The sequence below is a fragment of the Plasmodium coatneyi genome, chromosome 8 (assembly GCF_001680005.1).
Source record: "Plasmodium coatneyi strain Hackeri chromosome 8, complete sequence".
NCBI classification, from domain to species: Eukaryota; Apicomplexa; class Aconoidasida; order Haemosporida; family Plasmodiidae; genus Plasmodium; species Plasmodium coatneyi.
Window position 1 is genome coordinate 1911146 of NC_033563.1, and position 16874 is coordinate 1928019.

Consider the following 16874-nt stretch of genomic DNA (forward strand, 5'->3'; position numbering starts at 1 on the left):
TGTATATCAAGAACAAGAACAATGTAAAAGGTTCAGGAACTACATAGAACAAAGGAATAATATACTCCTTGTTTAAGTTACCTTTTTAATAAAAATGACGGAGCCTAAAATTACAGACTGTTAATTTTTTCTCAGGAAAAATAGTGGGGAAAATAGCGATGCATTTGCTTCTGTCATCAATATCCATAGAGGATAATAGGACAAATGTGTAAAAGTAAACGCAAAAAAAAAAAAAATAAAAACAGTCAAAAAGACAAAGAAAAAAAGAAGAACGAACGAACGAAAAAATTATAATGAAGTACAGTTAGGTGTAGTTAAGAATCAAGAATCATACACCTTCCTAAGGTTAACGTAATATCAATAGGAAGGACCAAATGATTACTGTATAACATGGCGTATTATACTCAAATGTTTTACGCTTAAAATGTACACGCTTCACAATGTGCAAATTACATTTTTTCTTCCGAATAATGTGAGTTTAAGCCCCCATTCCCACTATGGTGCAGTGCAGTACGTGCGCTGTGGCACACATTCCACACTATGTAACCATTATATGTATGTGAAGTCCACACATATGTGAAACTACATACGTGAGGTCTACATGTATGTGTACTCCGCATCTTTTATATATAGTAAGTATTTTTTAAGAAAAGTGTAATATAATTTAATGAAAAATCCGCTTCTTCTTAAAAAGTAACTTTTCCTTCCTGCTTTTTTCGCAATTATATAATAAGTTCCCTTGCTATAAAGAAATTACATTTTTGCTTAACCCCAATAGCAGTGTTCCATAAGGTGGATTACGGAAAAAATAAGCAGAAATTTGTTCTCATAATTGCACATTTTTTTCCGTTATCCTTTTAATATATAATGCATAAAATATATCTATTTCACATTTAAATGTTTCGAAAAATTTCAAATAACTATATTTTATTATGAATAATAAAAAACAGAATTCATTCACATATTCTTTCATAAAATAATTAATTTTATCATTTTAACTACAAGATCTTTAGTTCGCTCATACTCCTTTTACGGATATAATTTATTCTTACACTTTTTTAAAATCGCATCATATGAAAAGTATAAAAGGAAAAACCTTTACTCTTATTTTTTACACATGTGTTAGTGTAAATTAAGAGTAGGACTATGTTTTATAATTTTTAAAATGGAATATAAAAAAATGGAAATTTTTTTAATATCTTTTTAATTATAGAATATTCTGTATGATGAAATTTGTGCACACATCTAATAGAATTTACCAAATACTATATTGTTATAACATGACGAACAGTATCAACAGAAATTTCATCATTAAATTTGTAACATTTATTTTCTTTACTTGGACATATCAGAAATATGACAATGAAGTATTTTAATAATATTCCATATGGTTCATATTTCTCATGTAGAATATTTTCTGTGAGAACAGTATTTTCCTTTTTTTGTGTAAAAGCATTTGTCCCTATAAAAAATAAGTGAATATGTGTATAATATTTTTGTATTTAGGTTTCATTTAGCGAGGGCTTGAAGAATATCTATAATGGCGGCAAGGATTCCTCGTATACTGCAGAATATAGGTTATTATCAGAACAAGATTTAAAAACGGAATTATATGACAATGAATTGGAGGAGTATTTATTAAATGACAGAGATGATGGAATGTTCCAATTTGATAGTAATGATTCGTTATTATATGATGAGTTTCCAGAAAGTTGCTCAAATGATTTGACAATTTATAAAAGACACTGTACGCGTAAATGTCCCAGAAGGACAGGTTTAAGAAGATTGTACTCTCATTGTAAAAGGAAAATATGCGATGAGATTTATAGAATAGGTGAAGATGAAATAGGTACTCGTAGTTATAACATAAAATTAAAAGAAAGTATAATTAGAAAATTTCGTAAACGGAATATTGTAATATGCTCATTTCTATTGATTGCGATATTATCAATTTCGTATAAAAATGTGAACAACCTAACCATATTTACACAGACGCAATTTCTATATGGTATTCTTCTTATAATATTAACATGTACAATTTTACTACCGATCATTTACACTATAACGAAAGTTGTGAAGCATCATAGATTAAAAGCAGGAAGGAGTACATTAAGTCCCGGACAGTGCTGTATTTCCTATAAAGATACTTTTCCACCTAAGCGGTATTCAGGATGGAGTTTAGGTTTAGGATGGGGATCAGGTTTAGGGTTCAGGCCTTAGACAGCATGTTCTATTTAAACTCCAGTTCAGGATGCAGAGTTCACTTTTCATTATGCACTCTGCACACATAAACGAAATAATAATTTTTTGAGTAGTTCTAATTTTTTATGTTAATTCTTCATATATTAGTAAGGAGAAATATACAGATAAAAAATTGTAAGAAAAAAAATTTTAATGAACATATTTTGGATCCTTCAATAGAAAAATTTACCAAACAAGTCAAATTGAAATGAAAATTTTTTTTTCACTTCCACTTATATTGATCACACATGAACATAAACAATTTAGTACAATACAAAAAAGAGAAAATAAAAAAAAAAGAAAGAAAAAAAAGAAGGGTGCATACATAAATGTACAGAATCATTAACATGCGGAAAAAAGAAAAAGGAAAAATGGAAATTAGTGGAAGCATTATAATCCACTTTGCATATCGCTTAATGAAGGAAAATGAAATGTTGTTACTATATTCTATTTGTATTTATTTATATGCTTTTCAAGCAATAAGGGAATATCAATAATTTACATAAACAAATATCCACTAAATGAGGTAACTTCACAAAATGATGCAGAAAGGTTGTTGGAACACGCATACCGCTCTAAGAAAATAATATTGCGTTATTTCCAGTATACCACTCTGAGCACAGTTATAATATGTGTAGGTTTAACAAATAAAAAAAAAAAAAAAAAAAAGGAATTCCACTTGAATTAAGAATACGAGCAAAACATATATGTCTTGGGATTAGGCTAAAAAAATAAGCATAAAAGAAATGCACTTGGTATTATATACATTTGTAATAATATGCGATTCCATTTATTTCTCTTTTATCATATAATAAACAAATGTACAGAAAAATATACAATTACTGATGGCGTTATGGCTCGTCGAACTTCAATGGATTTTATAAATTGCACTACGAGTAGGAGGTAGTAAATCATTAATCCTTTCCTATTATAATAAAATTGTTAGCACAATTTGATCAATTTTATTTAAATTTTTTTTTTTCGCGAACACAGTTTTTACCATAATTGCGAGGAAAAGAGTGAATGTATTCAGTATACATGATGTGATGATAGTAGCTTGATATTTTCACTTTATAAATTTTATCGTACATTTTTTCGTGAACTTATTACTTAAAACGCATTCCTTCTCATCATTTCATATTCCTTACATTTCAAAAGATTGAAGCTGATTCGTGTACAAGTAATGTATATACATATATATATATTTATTTATATTTTTGTTACGTACTTAGAACTATTTCTAAGTGTGCACGCATGAATGTCATATAAACCCTGAATAAAAGAAAAATACAAAAAAAAAAATAAAAGATATAGCAGAAAAGTGTATATAATCTTATTAAAATTTAATCGTATAAACGTTTTTTTCTGAAATTAAAGAACAGCATAATAAAAAATATACTGCTGCTAAAACAAATTATGCAATTTTTTATTGGAGTTATTTCAGTCACATGATGCATTCTTTTCACCATGATGACAATAAAAATTATTTATTTTAATTTAATGTGATATATTTATAAATACAATAAAAATATGTGATTTGTATTTATAATTTATACGTTATGTGCAAAAAAGGAAAAAAAATTGTTTAAATTTTCGCTATCATTTAGTGAAAAGAATGCGTATATTATATATTATACATGTATATGATGAAACATTTATGTGTTCCTTTTTTTTCTGTTTAAAATATTATATATGTATATATTATGCATTTAATTCAAATATTTGCTCTGTGCTTCTGTAACAATTTGCCATACATGTAGCTCTTTGGTAATTTTTATTCCTTGATTTATAAACTGTTACACAACATATGCCACAATACGAGTATATGATCGTGTTGGATGTATTATTATAGTAGCACTTCTGAATACTATTATTTAACATTACCATTTTGGATGTTTGAATATTTAAGCATTTAGGCACCTAAGCTCTTAAATATTTAAATATTCTGTTATAATAATAGAATTCTTGTTATTTTATTTGTTACACTTCTTTACCTTTTTTTTTCCTGAAGTCTGGAGAAGATTATTTCAAATCGAACTGCTGTACCACTTGTTTGAAGAGACAATCTGCAAAAAAGAAAAGAATAAAATTACGAATTCATTGACTCTTCCGAGAAAGAGTTATCAAATAGTTGTACATATATATATGTATGTGCGTAAGCACATAATATTTAAATTTATTGCAGTAGAACATTGTTAAATATATTGAAGTAGAATTATCCTAAATTTTAATATTTACACTTTACTCGATTTGTTTTGCTCCCGCTTTTAATGTTTCCATGCTTTAAAACCCCTCTGCAATCAAAAGTGATTTATTTGAATCGATTTCTACACATAATGCTAGAATTTGAACTGATTTTAATAATATATAATATGACTTACGGAAAACCGGAACCAACCCGTTAATCATTATTATATTCTATTAAAGAACAAAGTTTGAATTCTCTTCTTCTTTTTTTTTTTTTTTTTTGTGGAGCCTCATGTTTACATTGAATAATCAAGTAATACAGCGGAAAAAATAAATATGTTAAATATTGTTATCAGATACTTATTATTACTTATTATTTCAATATGGACACTAGACCGTTCTGAAGTTGTTGACGTAAGGGACTTTTCTACATAGCTCTAACGAATTTTGTGACAATGTTCTCTGCTTATTTTGTGCATTACTTCGCATTCTTCATCATAAGAAGTATAGCACATTAAATCAGCAATAAAAGGAACAAAAAATATATACCTTTTCCTTTTTCCTTATATTTTATTATGCTCCGCCTTTTTTAACCCCTTTATAGTGCACTTACGATTCCGTTTGGGAAAAGAAATTTAATGTGCAGGAGAAGTCTAATGCAAGTAGGAACAGATTATTAACAGAAAATGAGGAGATGCAAGATAAAGTAAAGGATGGGTCATGTTCAAATTCCTCTTCCAAATCTCTAAGAAGCAACAATCATTCAAATAGACAGAACACAAGAAGGTCATCAAATTCGCATGTTGGCGATACGCGTTATTCTCCAGCCACTGATAATTATAATTATTTGGTTCCTGAAGGTTATATGCATGATTCGAACCAAAAAACTGATAATTCTTCAAGAAACAAAGATGTGAATGATACATCCCGTGAGAAGCATAAGAGCCAAAATGCAGAAAGTTCTAATGGACGAAAAATTGACAACCCATATCGTGCACATTTTGAGGAATCACTTCGAAAAAGTTTTGAGGAACTACCGTACGAATACCTTGAGGGTCCATCTGACCAACATTTTGAAAGAACAAATCTTCAAGATGTGGACTATGATCAGATCAAACCTTTTAGCAGTTCACATGGAAATTATGAGGATATTCGATATGCATCTATTGACGACGACGATGATGTTAGTGAGGGCTCAACCTCTGAAGAAGATGATTTTCCCAATTATTCATTCAATCATTCCATGTCCAGTCGCCCTAGGAATCCCTACCATTATAAAGCAAAGAGTAGACGGCACCGACTATATGAAACTGATGATTATTCAGTGTACGATGATACTTATGATACTCATTCCGCAGGTGATAGTGAATCTGTAATTTCCGATCATGGTAATAATGCATTAGGGCATCATGATGGCAAGGAGGAAGATTTGTCATTCCTAGACCAGCACTACAGACTTCCTTTAAAAAAGAGTAACAATGCTAATGGAGATGGTGAATATGTTGTAAACGTAAAAGACGATATAAATAAGGAAATTTATGACTTAACAGTAAAGCCCCATAATAAAAAGGCTTCCCGTGTTAATAAGCGTATAAAACGTTATATAAAGAAATGTGATGGAAAAGTTGTGAAACAATTACCTTTCCTTTCTACCGCTTTTTTCATTGGAGGTATCGTGTTTTCCTGCTATAATTATGTAGTAATACCCATCATATGTAGCACTTTATCATTTATATTCACGTCGTACTATATTAAAAGGCTAAAAATGAAAAGGAGAAAACAGAAACGAATAAAACGTGAATATCTTATGAAGTTATAAAACATCGTCTTTTTTTCGTTTCCTTATTAAACTTTATATATTCTATATATTTTCAACTTCTTTTTACTTTTTTCCTTTACCCCTTTTTTACTCAATTTTTTCTATATGTTTTATTTGTTTTTAAGGTGTAAAAAGTAAATAATTTATGTACCTTTTTTGGTGATCTATATATATTATTTTACACCAAAAAGGGGGGGGGGGTTCTATTCTCTTTTTCATTGGGATCTAAATTGAATGTTCTAACGTTCAATTTATTCCTTTAAAATTTGTTGCATAAAATACTTTAAAAATTAAAAAAGAGCAAAGAAAAAAAAAATGTATAATATGAATTGCAAGTGTGTTTGAAAAATGCTATTGCATATTTTTTGTAAGAATTTCTTCAAAGAATATAATAGCATTACTGGCATGACACAATTGTATATTTTTCCCATTTTTTATGCTTTTTTTTTTTTTTCTTAATTAATATTTTATAATTTTCCCATATTGTATAACATTTGTCTAAGAAGCTCCACATTTAATTTAATTGAAAAAATGAATATATATTAATTAATTCTAAATCATATTAAAATCAGAATTTATTTAATTGTGTCTATTTTTTCAATTAATGCACACAGAGCAAAACTACTTAAGGCACATTTCACGTATTATAATGCTACATGTAAGCAACGTATTAATAAAAGGTTGTGCAAAAGCGGGGGCTGTGCGCGCGCAATATTTTGTACCAATAACATATTTGCAACTCAATACTACGTTGAGCGGGTCTTAAAAAACTTCAAATAAATGTACATTTATTTAGGACAAAATGTTATTATTAAGAGTACCGCAGCGTTTCCTCAAAGACGAACTTATGCTTCGTTTCGTTTTTTTTTAACGAATTTTATATTCCACACCTTATGCATTACAAAGGAAAAGTTACATAAAAAAAAATCACCTTCTTTTGAGGAAATCTATGCAAGGCGTGTTCGCAGTGTAGCATTATTGAAAGGGTTGGAATTTGGAACTGCTTGCGTTGCGTAAAAGTTGTAGTGAGGAGGAATGCACTTTAATAATATCTCATCTAAAAGAACTCCGCAATTTGTTTTATACAAACCGCCTACTGAGCCAGTGAACGTTTATAAAAAATTGATATGTCAACTCTGTAAGGCAATTTTATTGTCACGTCGGATATGTTAGCATGGGTGCAGTTGCCGCGAATTGAAGAGTGTACATTCCCGCATGGCCATTTCGACGGTACAAAATTTTTTTCGAGCGCCTATGTTTATACATATATACATGGATACATACATATACACACATTCGAGCGAAGCCCTTTGACGCGGAAATAAAAAAAAAAGTAACAAATAAAGCTTTATTTTCTCTTTTATTAGAACGTGATTACTAGTGCAAACTTATCCCCCAGTTTGTAATTTCTCCAAATAACTGTGACATATTTTAGAAGATAAAGGAGGCGTTTGTTGCTCACCTGTGTAATTGCGGTGAATGGGAGGGTAAGCAGCGACCGAGGGTTACTTCAACTCGGCGAAAAGACATTATGCACTTGGGAGAGATAAAATGCTAGCAGAAAATATTTGAGAGGTCCCAAAAAATATGGGATTAATTTCGAGATATTCATTATGTGAACAGAGGTATGAATTAAGAAGAACACGACAAAACACCACAGCATTAAAAGGAACAGACCTGCAAAAGAAAAAAAAAAAAAAAAAAAAAAAAGAGGCGACGAAATATAAGATGTACGAATCTGCATAAGAGCGGATACATAAAATTCTACCATATGAGAAAAAAAATGAAATAACCAAGCGGAATAAACACTATCATTTTATGAGCAAATATAGAAAAGCTATCAGCATATTAATCTGCGCGAATGGGAAAAGGGTCTTTTGATCAAATGAGCATTTTCTGAGGACACAGTTTATGAATTCGCACTAAATGGAGATCACAACGAGCACGATTCCTTCCATTACTAAGGGTGTCAATAAATGAAATTAACAGTAGGTAATTTTACGGCTCATAAATATGACGAAGGAGAAAAGGTTTTTTTGCAAAAGGTTTATGTGCGTAAGAATAAACGCACAGATTAAGAAAAAGAAAAGAAAAAATTATCCCTCTAAAAGAAGGAACATTCATTATTCCCCTTTTTTACCTTCTTCGTTATTCTTTACAGAAATAGTTTTTCACGAATTTGTTAAATTGCTTAATAGCATTCTTTTAGAACGAACACGTTCCATAAGATGAGGAAAATCACGTGCATGTGTTCAAACTATAGGAATGTGTGTTACATATTCGGATATAGAATTTGTTTAAAAGGTGATTGTAACTACATATGTTAGGAAAAAAGAAAAGACATGCTTCGACATGGCGGACAGCGGATTTTATCCATCTAACGCATATGCGCACATATAGTTACATATATATATAGACGATGCACAATGTACTGTCTTTTCACTAACCCATTTCAGCCCCTTCGTGCCATAAAATAACACTGAGAAAAGGGGTAATTTAAATGTTTAGATTTTGAAATTTTGCTTTAATTGGAAGGATAATATACGTCGTAAAGAATGTTTTAATTTAACATAATAGAATATTAAAATAATATAATATATTTTTGTTCTTACTACTATATTCCGTATGTTACTATACCCCAGCATGTGCATAAAAATGGCCAAGTAAAGGAACAGTGCAGTATTTCTGAGGAAATATAGAATGAGCATTATTATTTTAACACAATTGTGTTATGAATGATAATAGATAAAATGAATATGAGGGTCTTTGCATGATATCCTTTCTAAAACTTGTTCCTTCCGATCAGCAAGTATTTAGGAGTAAAAAAGTAAATTATGAACTTTTTTCAATAGATGATAAGAAAGAAAAAAAAATCAATTGTGAACAAGAGAAGAAAAATAAGTATAAGATTTTTCGCATTCCTATTAGCCATCAACCCATCAACCATTTTAAATTTCCAGTGTATCCTATTGAGCAATGTAATTTTCTTTGGCGTTGATCATTGCATGAGGGACTATAGATATGATGATACAATTTTCACCCTAAATTAATTGTTTCTTTTAACATATTTTGAGCTAATATGATTTTATGAATTTTTTTAATTGTTAGCTTCACTTTTTTTCGATGCAAAAGTTGTTAATCATTGAATTATTTTCCATTTCGGAAAAAATATAAATAGGTCAATTTTTTTTATTATAAATTTTCATTAGGAATATTCTTTTTTTCCTTTATAGATTCTTTATGGAAAACATTTTTTAAAGTTGCATATATATTTATTATATGCGAACATTTACATGTTATAGTCTTATACAGTAATATTATTATATGTAAAATAAACGCCTTGGAAATTCCAGCGCATTTCATTCAAAAGTAGCGAAATAATTTTTCTGCTGAAAAAAACGCTCTTTCTTTAGCTTCTCTTAAGATATGAAGAGAACTGTTAGAAAAATAATTTATTGATGACATTGAATTTATCCGTTTCCATTTTTTTTTGTAAGGCTTTAATAAAAATAATACGGTATATACTATACTTTTCAATTCTTTACCCAATAAAACGTCTAACAGCAGAAAGAAATTTAATTCATTATTTGTGTTTTTTTTTATTATGTTGCTTTTTGGTGATACATGATTAAACTTGATAAGGGGGGGGATTTATTTTGCGCATTGTTAAGATGTACCGTCTATATTGCTATTTTTGTTTTTTCGTGAAGCATATGTACACATGTCGCGGTAGTATATATGGTTGAAAGGCTTGGCCTGTTTTATACTTAAAATAATCGCGTCATTTTTTTAAGTACCTTAAAAATAGTTTATTTGTGCATCCAAATAAGCTATATTTACAAAGGAGATACGTGGAAAGCACGATCGCTTTGCATATTTTTTCATTGTATTATTAAGCCATACATGTAATAATAATTTTGAGTGAGAATTTTTTTTTGAGCATAATTTTCTGGAGTAATATATGTAGGAAGTACTTATTGGGTAGTCATTATTCCTATGGAACATTTGTCAATTTTTTGAACTGCATAATCGTTTTAGAATGTGCTTCTAGTTTTAGACAGAAATATAAAATGCTCAAAAATAATAATGACTGCATCAATTTATCGCACTGTATGAGAATCATACGAGTATACTTAAGAGATTTAGCGCTACAATTATGAATGTCTCAAGGAAGCCTTACAAAAATGAAAAAATTATTTTCCTATGGCTTAAAAATGTTTTTATACTAACGCTGTGTTTTTGGACATGGCAATATTACAAGAATGTAATTTATACATTAGAATCCTATTTTTCTGTTCCTTTTTTGTAGAAAAGTTATCTTAATGTGTATGTTTGTCTATATCATAGCGGAGAAATAAATGTCTTAATAAAGTATTCTTTCCTTTCACTTCTTTTTCATTTTTTTCAGTCCACCTGTGATAAACACTTTGGCAGGGAAGGAAGTGTAGAGGGGGCAACAGACCCCAGCAATAGTAGAATATTAAAATCAGTTGACCAAATCCATGGCACACCATTTGTAGGATTAAAGGAATGGACAAAAGATGAAAATAGCAATTTCGATTTAGGGCATAAATCAGTGCCTGCTGATAATTCTAAATTGGAAGGTAAGAAAGGGAAATGTGAGAACACAGAATTAGAAATAAAAATAGACAGTTCCGATGAATCCAATGCAACACACGGAATTCAGAATATTATCAGTGAGGAGTTAGAAAAGACGGTTATGAACGGTGAAGAATCTGAATTGACAGTTGAACCCAAGAATTGTAAAAAATTTTATTTAGAGGAAAGTTGTAGAACGAGTAATAATGCACCTAGGACATATTTTGCCGGGAAGAGGAGAATATTAGCTGACGGTGGAGTTAAATGTGGACCACATATTCCACAAGGAAGGAATCATGTACCGCCTTATAATAATGAATACCATCCACAGCATGTCGGAGGAGGTAATAGTAGAGGTGTGTATCCAAATAATTATGGGCCAAACGTTATAGTGCAGAGAAATGCTCCTGGTCCGGGGGGAGCCTATGATAATCAATTTAATGGCGTAGCGAAAGTATTATCAGATTGTAAGGACACATGGGGATCACAGTTCCAGGGAGTAAAAAAGTTTCTTACAGATTATACACCACTTGGAGAGTTACCATTACTTGGAGTGAAGAAAATTATATCGGATTGCAAAGATTTGGGAGAGTTACCATTACTTGGAGTGAAGAAAATTATATCGGATTGCAAAGATTTGGGAGAGTTACCATTACTTGGAGTGAAGAAGATTATATCAGATTGTGTGGATGTTTGTGAATCTCAGGTTAACGGCGTGAAACAGTTTTTAACAGATGGTATGGACAATCACGGTCCTCAATTAGTTCAAAATGGAAGAAACCGTCCTCATCACAATGGCTACTACGGAAATCAGCACACAGGAGGAAGAGCAGGACCACCAACAGGAGCAGGAGGAAGAAGTGAACCACATTATAGTGGTAATCACCAATATCGAAATGCAGGAGATGGACCGAATCGGTCACATTACAAGGACTCTTATGCAGAACACTATGGAAATCTAGGGGGAAGTGCGCCTCATTCTAATGAACACAAGAATTCGCATTATGGAGAGGGGAATAAAGGCCAGTCTTATAATAATAAACCTTACGATGAACAGCACTACGCAGGAGGAAATGTAGCCCAATATGATAATAGTTACGAATCGCATTACACAGGTGGGGACGCCGACCAACCCAGTAATAGTGGCTATTACAGTGAACAGCACTACTCAGGAGGAAATGTACCCGAATATGACAATAGCTACGAATCGCAATATACAGGTGGGGACAGCAACGAACCCAGTAATAGTGGCTATTACAGTGAACAGCACTACTCAGGAGGAAATGTACCCGAATATGACAATAGCTACGAATCGCAATATACAGGTGGGGACGGCAACGAAACCAGTAATAGTGGCTATTACAGTGAACAGGACTACTCAGGAGGAAATGTACCCCAATATGACAATAGCTACGAATCGCAGTATACAGGTGGGGAGACCAATCATCCCAATAATAATGGCTATTACAGTGAACAGTACTACTCAGGAGGAAATGAAACCCAATATGATAATACCTACGAATCGCAGTATACAGGTGAGGACGCCAACCAACCCGGTAGTAACGGCTATTACAATCAACAGTACTACGCAGGAGGAAATGTACCCCAATATGATAATAGCTACGAATCGCATTACACAGGTGGGGACGCCAACCAATCCGGTAGTAACGGCTATTACAGTGAACAGCACTACGCAGGAGGAAATGTAGCCCAATATGACAATAGCTACGAATCGCAGTATACAGATGGGGACGCCAACCAATCCGGTAGTAACGGCTATTACAATCAACAGTACTACTCAGGAGGAAATGTAGCCCAATATGACAATAGCTACGAATCACAGTATACAGGTGGGGACGGCAAGGAACCCAGTAATAATGGCTATTACGAAGCCCCATATGCTGGTGAAGAGGCAAATGCAACACATTATGAGGGCACTGCTGGATCGGACCATGAACAGACGGAACAGAGCACATGTGGATATACTCAGAATTATGACCCCGAACAGGTGGACCTACAAAGTTACACGTATGGTGCGAAAAATTATGGTCCTAAACAGGGAGAGCCACAAAGTAACCCTTCTTACGAGCCAAAGAACTATGAACGCAAGTTTAAAATATCGAAATTCGAAATGCCAAGTGTTAGAGATTGTGCTAAAAAGGGAACCCCCGATTTGAGAGCAGAAAAAAAGGTGACAGAAAATAAACAGGATTTAGAGTCAAAGAACTTTGGACCCAAAGTTATACTATCGAACGTGGAAGTGCCAAGTGTTAGGGATTGTGATAAAAAGGGAACCCCCGATTTGAGAGCAGAAAAAAAGGTGACAGAAAATAAACAGGATTTAGAGTCAAAGAACTTTGGACCCAAAGTTAAACTATCGAAAGTGGAAGTGCCCAGTGTTAGAGATTGCGCTAAAAAGGGAACACCGGATTTGAGAGCAGAAAAAAAGGTGACAGAAAATAAGCAGGATTTAGCACCAAAGAACTTTGGACCCAAAGTTAAACTATCGAAAGTGGAAGTGCCCAGTGTTAGAGATTGCGCTAAAAAGGGAACACCGGATTTGAGAGCAGAAAAAAAGGTGACAGAAAATAAACAGGATTTAGAGTCAAAGAACTTTGGACCAAAAGTTAAGCTATCGAACGTGGAAGTGCCAAGTGTTAGAGATTGCGCTAAAAAGGGAACACCCGATTTGAGAGCAGAAACTAAACAGGATTTAGGACCAAAGAACTTTGGACCCAAAGTTAAACTATCGAACGTGGAAGTGCCAAGTGTTAGGGATTGTGCTAAAAAGGGAACCCCCGATTTGAGAGCAGAAAAAAAGGTGACAGAAAATAAACAGGATTTAGAACCAAAGAACTTTGGACCCAAAGTTAAACTATCGAAAGTGGAAGTGCCCAGTGTTAGAGATTGCGCTAAAAAGGGAACACCCGATTTGAGAGCAGAAAAAAAGGTGACAGAAAATAAACAGGATTTAGAGTCAAAGAACTTTGGACCAAAAGTTAAGCTATCGAACGTGGAAGTGCCAAGTGTTAGAGATTGCGCTAAAAAGGGAACACCCGATTTGAGAGCAGAAAAAAAGGTGACAGAAAATAAGCAGGATTTAGCACCAAAGAACTTTGGACCCAAAGTTAAACTATCGAACGTGGAAGTGCCAAGTGTTAGAGATTGTGCTAAAAAGGGAACACCCGATTTGAGAGCAGAAACTAAACAGGATTTAGGACCAAAGAACTTTGGACCCAAAGTTAAACTATCGAACGTGGAAGTGCCAAGTGTTAGGGATTGTGCTAAAAAGGGAACCCCCGATTTGAGAGCAGAAAAAAAGGTGACAGAAAATAAACAGGATTTAGAGCCAAAGAACTTTGGACCGAAAGTTAAACAATCGAAAGTGGAAGTGCCCAGTGTTAGAGATTGCGCTAAAAAGGGAACACCGGATTTGAGAGCAGAAAAAAAGGTGGCAGAAAATAAACAGGATTTAGGGCCAAAACTAGTACAGGAAAAAAATAAATTTGATGAAAAAAAGAGTAACACCTCACCGATAGGATCACCTAATGTCCCAAGATTACGTAGTAGGGGTAGTTCCCAGTCAGGAATTACTGGAGGGGAAAAATCTATGGCAAGCCCTAGAAAGAACGTCAATTCGGGAAACACTACTATAAGGAAAGATATATCTGGCAGTAAAACGGTTCAAGCAGGGGAAAGTGCAAAATCTGGTGGTAAGGGCACTCACGATTTGCCTAGTTCTAGCTTAAAGAAAAATACGTCTGACGGCAAACAAAATGTTGAAGCAGGGAAGGATAAAACGAAACATGTGGCAAGTGGAAGTAAGGACAGGCTCCGTTTGCCAAATAAGTCAATGGAAAAAAAAACAGTGGAGAAAAAACAGCACTATGATTCAAAAATCGAGAAGACAAAAAATAAAGCGACGAGACCTACGGAAAATTCTCAAATGCCCAACACAGTGCTGAAAAGAAAACCTCCCGATGGTAAACCACGTCTTGATTCCAAGGCGGATACAAAGGACAATAAGAAAACTGGAAGTAAGGAAAAGGTACAGGTACAAAATACAGGAGTGCGAAAAAAGGCATCGGACACTAAACTGAATGCTGGTGCGAAGAATGATAAAAATTGTACCACGGAAGGAGGAAGCAAAGAGAAAGCACCTCAGATGACAGAACGAAAAAAAAGTTCAACAAAGGGTAGGATCAATTCTGAGGGGAAAACGTGCAAACCAGAAAGCAAGGCTACAGGGAATAAGGATAATGCGACAGTGAATAATGCATTATTAAAAAAGAACCCATCGCAATATAAAAAACATTGTGAATTGAAGGAAGCGAATTCAAAACATAGTTCAAGTAATACAAAAATCGATGGGTCTAAGAATAAAGAATTAAAATGTGATGTATCACGTGGTGGCACTGTGGGTAGTGCTTCAAATAAGAAATTGAATAGCCCCCATGGGGGTGCGTCGGGAACAAATCGAAGGAGAAGCAATCGTCTAAGGAATTGACACATAGAATGAACAAAAAAGAACAGAAGTCAAAGTAGCGTTGTGGATGTACAGTATTAGGTAGGGAACGCGAAAGTGTTATCATTACGTGTAATCAAATTACTATTATTTGAAGATATTCTAATGGCATACGTGCTCTTTTATACTCAATGTTGATAAATCTATTGTTGTATAAAATCACACAGAAGTGGGAAAATATAAAAATTACAGTTAGGAGGATAAGCAAGGAGAAATGTTAAAAAGGCAAGTTAAATGGAATATAAATACAAGTAACATCATAAATACTAACAACGTAGGTTACATTTATGCGGTTTCGCGCGTTTTGTGGTACCTGATTTGTACATAGAACGTGTTGATACAGAGCGACGCAAATGTATGCCTGGTGTATATTTTAATTTATGTATCTATTTATTTTTTTTCCATATGTTTGATTTTCAAGTAGTTTTTTAATATAATTTAGTACTATTTCTTTATATTTTGTTTTTGTTTTTTATTTGTTTGTTTTTTTATTCTCTCAAAGTATGTGATTTAGAGAAATCAAAATATGACGTTCTGTTGTATATTTTATGCAGAAACGCAATCTGCAATGACAACAGTGACGAAATTATTTTAACTTTTATAAATGGCTTTTCTTATATCTATGAATGTATGATGATGCTATTTGGTTAAAAGAAAGAGGTAACATATTTTCTTATTTGCCATTTTTATATAAGTGGGGAGGTGTATATTTTCGAAAACAGGTTTTGCATGAAGTGTTCATATTTTTCCTGTGTAACACCATTGCAAGTGCCTGTTTTCAATTTCTTCTACGACATAGTTGTATGCAGAAAATGGGAAACATCATTTTTACATTAGATGGAAAAGAAGGGAATTCAATGGCCGAATGTGACCTATAAGGAGATGCATGAACTGGCACAATCAGGGACGCCTCCACTTCGCGTATCCTTATGCATATAATTATATCCATATGGATGCGTATGCAATATGTATACCTGAATGTGGAAAATATCCTATGCGCATTCAGGGGGCGCCTATTCCGTATTCCCCGTCCCTCATACAACCACTTTTTCGTGCGAATGCCAAATTGGTAAAATTTCCCTAAATTGGGATAAAATTTATGTATCACCGTGTTTCTATCATTTCAATGGAGTAAAAAGAATATAAGTTGCTGAATGAGGCAAATTAGGCCATAACAACATACACGCCAGTATATTTGTGTACGTTGGCATACACATGTACGCTTACTGCGTCGCACCTTACTAACAATTCCGCCGTTATAACGCCCTGGACAGAACTAACGTGAAAATATGATGAAATGCCATTTTAGAGATGTCTCTAGTAATTTATGTCAATTTTTTGAACTATTAAAAAAGGGAGGAAGTCGTGGAAAAGCAGTCTCTCCAATTTAATTGGCATACATAGCAAAGATATAAATATGTGATATATACATGCGTGTAATATATACATAAGAAATGGTACATGTGGACGTGGTACATGCGTTGGTGCCACTTTTATATTCCC

The 16874-nt window shown here is 33.0% G+C and overlaps 3 protein-coding genes across 3 annotated transcripts; all 3 read left to right on the forward strand.

The window, feature by feature from the left end:
- Positions 1-1280: 1280 nt before the first annotated feature.
- On the forward strand, positions 1281-2220 carry PCOAH_00023300 (Uncharacterized protein; the record flags this gene model as incomplete). The annotated part of the gene is made up of 2 exons (XM_020059137.1): positions 1281-1367; positions 1507-2220. The coding sequence occupies 2 exons, from the start codon at positions 1281-1283 to the stop codon at positions 2218-2220; spliced, it is 801 nt and encodes a 266-aa protein (XP_019914537.1).
- A 2544-nt stretch (positions 2221-4764) lies between these two features.
- On the forward strand, positions 4765-6247 carry PCOAH_00023310 (Uncharacterized protein; the record flags this gene model as incomplete). The annotated part of the gene is made up of 2 exons (XM_020059138.1): positions 4765-4842; positions 5033-6247. 2 exons carry the CDS (start codon positions 4765-4767, stop codon positions 6245-6247), a joined length of 1293 nt encoding a protein of 430 aa, XP_019914646.1.
- A 4156-nt stretch (positions 6248-10403) lies between these two features.
- PCOAH_00023320 (Uncharacterized protein) lies at positions 10404-15353 on the forward strand (the record flags this gene model as incomplete). Its single annotated transcript, XM_020059139.1, has 2 exons — positions 10404-10511; positions 10656-15353. 2 exons carry the CDS (start codon positions 10404-10406, stop codon positions 15351-15353), a joined length of 4806 nt encoding a protein of 1601 aa, XP_019914349.1.
- Positions 15354-16874: the final 1521 nt, after the last annotated feature.